Genomic DNA, 10,850 nt, shown 5'->3' with positions numbered 1-10,850 from the left:
GGAGAAAGCGGAAAGCCATTACAACTATATAGCACTTAGAAAGGGCTGTAAGGATAAGGGGTTTAGGATAAGACTGAGGCAGGGAATAGTGCCCAACCACTTCTACGGCCCCCCCCCCCCAGTGATTGAGCGCCAGCCTGTGAAAAGCAGGACCATGCAATCCAAGGATATGACTCGTGGTTTAAGCAAGGATAAAGACTAGTGACTTAAGCAAGGATTTAGATACGTGTGTAAATTCGAACACAACGGTGTTCGGATGTAATAAAAGGCATAGTGTATAGGGACATAGCTCCTGGTCCCTGGCTTTTAGTCTCTCCTAGGTCACCACGAGTGTGCAGTTTCTTATATAGCAACCAAGCAACGCTTCCAAAGTTACGGGTTCACCATAGCCCGTGCTACATGGAGATTTCATTCTGAGTAGCTAAATCTAAAACAACAACAACAACAGCTTCCAACGCTGTCAAAAGGGCTTTTCCTGAATCTCTTTTTCAGGAAATGGGACAAGTGAGAATGGCGTCTTCAGCGGCGGTATCCGCAAGGTCACTTCAGGTAATCCCAATGTATCTGAACCATCCTGCAATTCTCAACATCCTTAAATCTGCTAGAGATAAGAAGCCAGTATTGGGTTTCGACCCCCACAGGATACATAGGGGTTGAAAGATCCCCTGAGCCAGGAGGACACAGCGAGACACAGCTACACAGCCAGAGAAACAGTGACGTTGGGAACTGAAGCTGTGGAAAAGAACACAGAATTACTGAAAATTCCGCTGAGAACAATGCTATAGTCTCCAGAGTGAAGGTGGGGGGTAGGCGACAGGTGCAGGCGTTCTTCAGGAAGAACAACGGGGAAGGTTACGGGTAGTAGAGAGAGAGAACTTGCTGAACAACAATAACATGTAGGTATTGTTCTTCAACAGCGCTGTGTGAGATTTGAGATTTATTTAAAGAAAAAACTTGCGTTTTTCTCCCTCCCAGAGTAACCAATATCTCCTCCTCTCACCTATTCCGTCCCTTCCAGTTGCCTCTCTCTATCCTATACACTATCCTTTCACTCCCCCTTTCCATGCCTTACCTTTCCCACAGCCTCCCCAATTACCCCTTTCCCACATTTCCCTATCTCCCCCAACCCAGACGACTCTGTTCTCAATTAGTGGTCCAATAACTGCAGAGCCAACAAGAGGCTCTATATGTGTTCCGTCCACCTAGAGAGGGGGAGGGACAGACAGACAGACAGACAGACAGACAGACAGACAGACAGACAGACAGACAGACAGACAGACAGACAGACAGGCAGACAGACAGACAGACAAGGGGGTAGAAATAGCCTAAGCTACTATATCCCTTTGAGATGCATTTCTTTCTCGTCTCAATAAACATACTTGATCTTGAACTTGACAGACAGACAGACAGATAGACAGACAGACAGACATATAGATATGAAAGACATATGCAGATGATGAGTCAAAATAACGTGTCTGAAAATGTTTGACCAAACAATGCAAATCACTTAAATTTCTAGTGTGTGGTTTGGTCAGCATGAAATACATATACATATAGACATACATACACACATATACGTATGTATATGTGCATACATATATGTACATATGCATATATATATATGATATACATACATATAGATATGTAAAGTTCGTGACAGTTAGTAGTTAATATAACATAAAAACTCATGTCCCGAAATATGTTTTCGTGGACAAATATATAAACAGAATTGTTTATTTAGCTGTTTTTCAATATAGAAATGAGAGTCAGCTATATTCTAGCAGTCAGATATATCCCATCTATTGAGTTGACCAGACCACACACTAGAAGTTGAAGGGACGACGACGTTTCGGTCCGTCCTGGACCATTCTCAAGTCAATTGTCCCAACTATTAGTGGATAATTAGTCCCACCCATTAGTTAGTTAATTAGTCCCATTAATTAGTCCCATTAGTCAATTAGTCCCATTAGTTAGAATTATAGCTATTCAATTTGCACAAAAATCTCATAATAAAACCCAAAAATACAAAAAGCCATGAAAATGGCATTTATTATCTACCAGTTTCTAGATTATATACAAGTTAAAAATTAAGGATGCTGTATGTTTAAACATTCAACTCATCCTAGCTCATATAGGATAAATTGCGTCTATATCTTATCTTGAGGTTATCTTGAGATGATTTCGGGGCTTTAGTGTCCCTGCGGCCCGGTCCTCGACCAGGCCTCCACCCCCAGGAAGCAGCCCGTGACAGCTGACTAACACCCAGGTACCTATTTTACTGCTAGGTAACAGGGGCATAGGGTGAAAGAAACTCTGCCCATTGTTTCTCGCCGGTGCCTGGGATCGAACCCAGGACCACAGGATCACAAGTCCAGCGTGCTGTCCGCTCGGCCGACCGGCTTCCCAAAATTCTATAGAATAGATTACGTCCAACAGCCTGGTTGACAAGTCCAGCCACCACCAGGCCTAGTCGAGAACCGGGCCGCGGGGACGCTAAGCCCCGAAACTATCTCAAGATAACCTCAAGGTAGCCTATGTTTCCATGCATAAAATACTATATATATTCCAAAACTACAAATCCCATACTTTGTATAAATTAATTTATATGAATTTAAATGACTAATGTGATTCACAGGAGACCTCGTAATGGCTTTTGACAATAGATTGAGCTCAATTGAGAGCGAAATGGTTCTTTAAATGGCTCCCATTCGTTGTTGAGATCTTTCCAATGAAGAAAAATAAAGATCCTGCTATTTTATTCTGTCCCTTCCGGCCCAGCCAACTGATATATAATATCAACCCGTTCTCGCACTTTCTTACAGTCAATATTGACTTATTAAATACGTGCATATGTGACATACTATTTATTGTGAAGCTTTTCAAGGTAAACTAAAATATTCACAATAAATTAGTATGTCACATATGCACGAATTTAATAAGTCAATATTGACTATACGAAAGTGCGAGAACGGGTTGATAATATGCAAAAACTCACAAACAATATATATTTCTTTCTTCAGCTCATTGAAGCCTCATTCATCTTCATTACTAGGCTTCTCTTCTTTAAATATTACTTTCATTACAGAAAATTGCAATAACGTAATTAGTTTTTTTTATGTAACGTGAGTTAATTTTCTAATGAGCTTCAGCAACGCTAGACCAAGATGCATTTGCATCAGAACATTAACATAATGGCGCAAGAGGACCCTGTTACCTAGCAGTAAAATAGGTACCTGGGTGTTAATCAGCTGTCACGGGCTGCTTCCTGGGGGTGGAGGCCTGGTCGAGGACCGGGCCGCGGGGACACTAAAGCCCCGAAATCATCTCAAGATAACCTCAAGAAGAGTACAACACTGGCATGTGAATTTAAAATTACTGTTAAGAAATAAAGCTTAAGTTGACCTAAATAAGTTTGAAATAGAATGAAGGAATTTTAGGTAATTATTAGATTATTAATCAGTATGACTTATTGCGCTCCCAAACACCAGGACGGGATAGGGGCTGGGATATGAGGACGGGATAGGGGCTGGGATATGAGGACGGGATAGGGGCTGGGATATGAGGACGGGATAGGGGCTGGGATATGAGGACAGGATAGGGGCTGGGATATGAGGACAGGATAGGGGCTGGGATATGAGGACGGGATAGAGGCTTGGATATGAGGACGGGATAGGGGCTGGGATATGAGGACGGGATAGGGGCTTGGATATGAGGACGGGATAGGGCCTGGGATATGAGGACGGGATAGGGGCTTGGATATGAGGACGGGATAGGAGCTGGGATATGAGGACGGGATAGGGGCTGGGATATGAGGACAGGATAGGGGCTGGGATATGAGGACGGGATAGGGGCTTGGATATGAGGACGGGATAGGGGCTGGGATATGAGGACAGGATAGGGGCTGGGATATGAGGACGGGATAGGGGCTGGGATATGAGGACAGGATAGGGGCTGGGATATGAGGACGGGATAGGGGCTTGGATATGAGGACGGGATAGGGGCTGGGATATGAGGACAGGATAGGGGCTGGGATATGAGGACGGGATAGGGGCTTGGATATGAAGAAGGGATAGGGGCTTGGATATGAGGACGGGATAGGGGCTTGGATATGAGGACGGGATAGGGGCTGGGATATGAGGACGGGATAGGGGCTTGGATATGAAGACAGGATAGGGGCTTGGATATGAAGAAGGGATAGGGGCTTGGATATGAGGACGGGATAGGGGCTTGGATATGAGGACGGGATAGGGGCTGGGATATGAGGACGGGATAGGGGCTTGGATATGAAGACGGGATAGGGGCTTGGATATGAAGACAGGATAGGGGCTGGGATTTGAGACCAGGATAGAGGCTGGGATTTGAGACCAGGATAGAGGCTGGGATATTAAGACATCATTCAGGAAGCCATATTAGAAGCACTGATGTCTTTGTTGACATTCAGCTGTTCCAATCTTGCTCTAATAGACCCGAAATTTTAATTTTCCTCTAGGTGAGGATTATTTTCTATAAGCTAATACATCTAATAGTAATAAGCTGGAATAAATGGAAAATAATAGCTAAGAAATCCCTCAAATCCTAACTGGGGATTATTTATAGATTATATGAAGCTAAAGTTTATATACCGTCCTTATATATCGTAGAATATGCAAATGTTTCCCCCAAAATGGTATTATGAAGCTGATAAATTGCAATATAAATTAGCTAGAGACATTAAGTAATGGTTTTACTCAACACTGAAAATTACGCTTTGAACCCTATGTTATAATTATATAATTATCTAATTATTTATATATGTTACCTCAGTCTGAGAGGTGAGAGAAATGTATAGCCGTGAGAGATCAATTTTATATGACTATAGAAATCACTCAGTCATATATAAAGTAGTAGCTGAGAAGATATTAATAATTATTAGTTATAATAATTAATTATTTTTATCATTATTTTTATTATAGCGGTAAGTGCTTGCGTAACTGCTTCGTGAATCTGGACCCAAGTTTGTAAGTGCTTGCGTAACTGCTTCGTGAATCTGGACACAAGTTTGTAAGTGCTTGCGTAACTGCTTCGTGAATCTGGACCCAAGTTTGTAAGTGCTTGCGTAACTGCTTCGTGAATCTGGACCCAAGTTTGTAAGTGCTTGCGTAACTGCTTCGTGAATCTGGACCCAAGTTCGTAAGTGCTTGCGTAACTGCTTCGTGAATCTGGACCCAAGTTTGTAAGTGCTTGCGTAACTGCTTCGTGAATCTGTACCCAAGTTCGTAAGTGCTTGCGTAACTGCTTCGTGAATCTGGACCCAAGTTTGTAAGTGCTTGCGTAACTGCTTCGTGAATCTGGACCCAAGTTTGTAAGTGCTTGCGTAACTGCTTCGTGAATCTGGACCCAAGTTTGTAAGTGCTTGCGTAACTGCTTCGTGAATCTGGACCCAAGTTTGTAAGTGCTTGCGTAACTGCTTCGTGAATCTGGACCCAAGTTTGTAAGTGCTTGCGTAACTGCTTCGTGAATCTGGACCCAAGTTTGTAAGTGCTTGCGTAACTGCTTCGTGAATCTGGACCCAAGTTTGTAAGTGCTTGCGTAACTGCTTCGTGAATCTGGACCCAAGTTCGTAAGTGCTTGCGTAACTGCTTCGTGAATCTGGACCCAAGTTTGTAAGTGCTTGCGTAACTGCTTCGTGAATCTGGACCCAAGTTTGTAAGTGCTTGCGTAACTGCTTCGTGAATCTGGACCCAGGGCCTTGCGGTTCCTCGCTCACATTACTCACAATTCATCATAAGCAGCGAGTCATTCATCTCCAGAGAAGTAGAGAGCAAGCCATCAGTCAGGGGAGCCATGGTTATGCATCTTCCTTGGCTGATGAGTCGTTTCATCTCCCTGTTGCAGCCTCCCTGTCCTCCCTCACTCTCCCTCTCTGTCTCCCTCCCTAGTAGGAAGGAGTCTTCCTGCTTCTTCCCTCTATCCGTGAGGGCGTAAGTTGGGTGGTATTCACTCTTCTCAAGTCTCATTTTTAACTGTCGGAGCCTGAGTGGTTTCACTAACTTTTGATTTGTGGCGTTCGCTTGGTGTAAGTTTAACTCTCACTCTCTCCCTTTCACTCTAATGACTTGTAGCTCTCTCACTCTCTCCCTTTCACTCTAATGACTTGTAGCTCTCTCACTCTCTCCCTTTCACTCTAATGACTTGTAGCTCTCTCACTCTCTCCCTTTCACTCTAATGACTTGTAGCTCTCTCACTCTCTCCCTTTCACTCTAATGACTTGTAGCTCTCTCACTCTCTCCCTTTCACTCTAATGACTTGTAGCTCTCTCACTCTCTCCCTTTCACTCTAATGACTTGTAGCTCTCTCACTCTCTCCCTTTCACTCTAATGACTTGTAGCTCTCTCACTCTCTCCCTTTCACTCTAATGACTTGTAGCTCTCTCACTCTCTCCCTTTCACTCTAATGACTTGTAGCTCTCTCACTCTCTCCCTTTCACTCTAATGACTTGTAGCTCTCTCACTCCACCTGTCTGCACTCACTCAATCTCTCACTCACTCCACTCCACCTCTGCTATATCTGCCAATAGGCTTTGACCATCTTACGAGAGCACAGAAAGAACTCTTTAACTCGTGCTCTCAAACCTTATATTATGTTTCTTGGAGCTTATTTAATGGCTGATGATAAACAAATCCACAAAGGCAGTGACGAGGATTCGAACCTGCGTCCGGGAGCATCCCAGACACTGCATGAGGTCTGATGATATATATGTTACCATGTATATACATTCAATTTTTCCCCATTATGAATAATTTTAATCGTAAGAACATTTAAATTCACACAAACTCATTTATATGTCTAACCTACGCTTGAAACAATCAAGTGTAGATTATATTCTATAATTGTGTCTCATCTTTGATATTTTATATTATCTATGATTCCCATTAGATAATAATTAGAGGTTTACAAGGAAATAATTGATGTATTAATTATTAATTAAGAAATATTAATTATTGAGAAGACATAGGATGTTGGATAGGCCACAGAGAGATGCGGGAGAGACAGAGATCAGATGCGACACAGAAATGAGATTCAGTGGATTCGAGCCACAGACCTATCCCATCGTTTTAAACAATGGCCGTTTGATAGTTAGTCCAGGAAACAACAGACCGTCATTTTAACAAAAACCTAAAGTCCATTCCATCCACCCGCCAAACCCCCAACTGTTTATGAATGAAAAACAGTTTACACACGACTCACAACTGCTGACGTACCTTACCTTGAGGTTACCTTGAGGTGCTTCCGGGGCTTAGCGTCCCCGCGGCCCGGTCGTCGACCAGGCCTCCTGGTTGCCGGACTGATCAACCAGGCTGTTGGACGCGGCTGCTCGCAGCCTGACGTATGAGTCACAGCCTGGTTGATCAGCACGTCCAAACACTTCCGGAACAAGTGCTTCACTGACGACTGGTGTTCGAACCACAACGCTGTAAATGCTTCACCCACGTACTACAAATACAAATAATCGCCAACAGAACCTAAACACCTGACCAATGTCTATATATGCACAATATACTAATTATAATATTAATTTATATTTGAAAAAATTCCTGTTTTGAATTAACAGAATGATAAAATTTATGAATGAGTCTGTGGGGTCGACCGCTGGATGGAATGGACATAGCCTCCGGACAAGTTCCACGAGTCATGTGTTAAACTTGTTCACTCATATACAGGTGTTTTTCCGGCTGGATTAATGAGCATTTATCCTTTGTTTATGAGGCTACAAGCTGAAGGTGTAAATAAACTCATCTTCTCAAGTACTTTAAAACAGTAAAGATGATAATACCGTCTTTACTTTCTCAATATTAACTTTATTGATGATTAAAGCTCATTATGAATATGATGAGAATATTAGATAACTTCTTTAATTAACACACAAGAACAATATGAAACCAGAACGATAAGATAATGATCGTTTATCTACAGAAACCACAATAGTGTGATGTATCAAGTGAACAAATCCACAAGGGCCGTGACGAGGATTCGAACCTACGTCCGAGAGCATCCCCAGACGCTGCCTTATTTGACTGAGCTACGACATGGTAGCTACGACCATGTCGTAGCTCATGGTCGTAGCTAGCTCAGTCGATTAAGGCAGCGTCTGCGATTCTCTCGGACGTAGGTTCGAATCCTCGTCACGGCCCTTGTGAATTTCTCCTAATGATCGTTTGCTAGTTATTGCAGGAAACACCCCCCTTCCCCCATCCCTCTATCTGATGATACATCTGTTGTATCATCATGTATTTAAAATACAACTTCATCCGTAAAATACAACTGATGTATCTAAATACAACTTTACTGACAAATGGCAGGTTTTGAGGCTAGGTAATGATGATAGAGTTACAAGATACGAGCTGGATGGTGTTGAGATTGCGAAGTCGGATTGCGAAAGGGATCTGGGAGTTATGATTAGTAAGAATTTAAAACAAAAGGATCAATGCATGAATGTTCGTAATAAGGCAAATCGGACACTTGGATTTATTAATCGCAGCGTTAGTAACAAGACACATGGTGTGGTTCTCAAGCTATATCTTGCTCTAGTTAGGCCCCATTTAGATTATGCAGTTCAGTTTTGGTCGCCGTATTATAGAATGGATATAAATTCACTTGAACGTGTCCAGCGTAGGATGACTAAGTTAATTCCCCAAATTAGAAATATTTCATATAAAGAAAGATTAACAAAGCTTAAATTATATTCACTGGAAAGGCGAAGAGTTAGGGGTGACATGATAGAGGTTTACAAATGGATGAATGGACATAACAAAGGGGATATTAATAGGGAATTAAAAGAATCAACAAAAGACAGAACCCAAAACAATGGGTATAAATTGGATAAGTTTAGATTTAGGAGAAACCTGGGTAAATACTGGTTCGGTAACCAGGTTGTTGATTTGTGGAACCAATTACCGCGTTACGTGGTGGAGGTGGGGTCCCTCGATTGTTTCATGCGCGGGTTGGACATGTACATGAGTAGGATTGGGGGGTTATAGATAGGAGCTGCCTCGTATGGGCCAATAGGCCTTCTGCAGTTACCTTTGTTCTTATGTTCTTATGTTCTTACATTCTTACCCCTCCCCTTTCACCCGCTCCCCCCTCCATAACCACCCTTCCCCCTTCTCCCACCACGAGAAGAAACGATAACTACTGGTAATCGTGACCAATGGCATCAGAAGTCATTAAGACACACAGAATCACAAGCGACCTCCTGAGTGGCCTTGTCGCACTCAACAGACACACTTTCATGTGCGCAGTTAAGTTTTTATGCCTCGCATGGATGTGTGTGTGTGTGTATGTTTGGAAGATAGTTCCAGCTGTACGAGTGTGTGGTTGGTGATAAGAATTTATGTTTGCAGTCGTTAATTCTGTTTGGTAGTGTGCTTGCTTGTTAGGGGGGCGAGTCTCCCTGGGTTGTGAGGATGTGTTTAACGAGGTGATTTGTGTGTCTTGAAGGTTTGTGAGTCTTTATTTAGTGCCAGACATTGACGAGTGAACAGATATGATCCTGCGTGGTACAGCTGGAGGCCAGGGTACAGCAGCAGGCCAGGGTACAGCTGCAGGCCAGGGTACAGCAGCAGGCCAGGGTACAGCAGGAGGCCAGGGTACAGCTGGAGGCCAGGGTACAGCAGGAGGCCAGGGTACAGCAGCAGGCCAGGGTACAGCTGGAGGCCAGGGTACAGCAGGAGGCCAGGGTACAGCAGGAAGCCAGGGTACAGCTGGAGGCCAGGGTACAGCAGCAGGCCAGGGTACAGCAGCAGGCCAGGGTACAGCAGCAGGCCAGGGTACAGCAGGAGGCCAGGGTACAGCTGGAGGCCAGGGTACAGCAGGAGGCCAGGGTACAGCAGCAGGCCAGGGTACAGCTGGAGGCCAGGGTACAGCAGGAGGCCAGGGTACAGCAGGAAGCCAGGGTACAGCTGGAGGCCAGGGTACAGCAGGAGGCCAGGGTACAGCAGCAGGCCAGGGTACAGCAGGAGGCCAGGGTACAACTGGAGGCCAGGGTACAGCAGCAGGCCAGGGTGTTCCACAGGTCCTCACCCCACATTTGATTAATCACATTACTCCCACTCTCACCGTCCGAATCATTAATCATCAATCTTTATTTCTCCGGACCACCAATCTTGTGTGATATAATAATTAATAATTCATTGTGTCGGGGGGACAGGAAGCCAGAGTGAATTCATACACGTTAGGCTTATATCCTGATTGATATTTCCATTTATTTATATATACATTATATAATTGGGGAGCCGAGCGGACAGCACGCTGGATTTGTGATCCTGTGGTCCTGGGCTCGATCCCAGGCGCCGGAGAGAAACAATGGGCAGAGTTTCTTTCACCCTATGCCCCTGTTACCTAGCAGTAAAATAGGTACCTGGGTGTTAGTCAGCTGTCACGGGCTGCTTCCTGGGGGTGGAGGCCTGGTCGAAGACCGGGCCACGGGGACACTAAAGCCCCGAAATCATCTCAAGATACAAAAGTTCATACATTCATGTACAGCCGCTAGCAAGCGTAGCGTTTCGGGCAGGTCCTTAATACTAATTTTCCCTGGAATACGATCCGCTAAATCGTTTAAAAACCAGGTACATATTTACTGCTGGATGAACAGGGGCTACAGTTCAAGATTGGTGCCTAGTCAATCCTCCCCGGCTAGGATACGAACCCAGGTCAGAGCGCTGGCGAAGCGTAGGGAGGGTGTCTTAACCATTGGAATTGCTATTAATTTGGGACGAATTTTCGGATTATAGCGAACAGTGCTAATAATAACGTAAATCAAACTTAAGATGAGAAAAAAATAAGTGTAGACAGTTTACCTAAATTTACCTGAG

At 44.0% G+C, this 10,850-nt stretch overlaps 1 protein-coding gene across 1 annotated transcript; it reads left to right on the top strand.

The window, feature by feature from the left end:
* The first annotated feature begins 510 nt into the window (after positions 1 to 510).
* On the top strand, positions 511 to 10,070 carry LOC138354122 (uncharacterized). Its single transcript, XM_069307993.1, has 2 exons — positions 511 to 618; positions 9,543 to 10,070. Exons 1-2 carry the CDS (start codon positions 511 to 513, stop codon positions 10,068 to 10,070), a joined length of 636 nt encoding a protein of 211 aa, XP_069164094.1.
* Positions 10,071 to 10,850: the final 780 nt, after the last annotated feature.

The sequence above is a fragment of the Procambarus clarkii genome, chromosome 61 (assembly GCF_040958095.1).
Source record: "Procambarus clarkii isolate CNS0578487 chromosome 61, FALCON_Pclarkii_2.0, whole genome shotgun sequence".
In the NCBI taxonomy this organism is placed as follows: domain Eukaryota; kingdom Metazoa; phylum Arthropoda; class Malacostraca; order Decapoda; family Cambaridae; genus Procambarus; species Procambarus clarkii.
The sequence above is the reverse complement of the archived record's forward strand: the minus strand, read 5'-3'. Positions and strand labels throughout refer to the sequence as shown.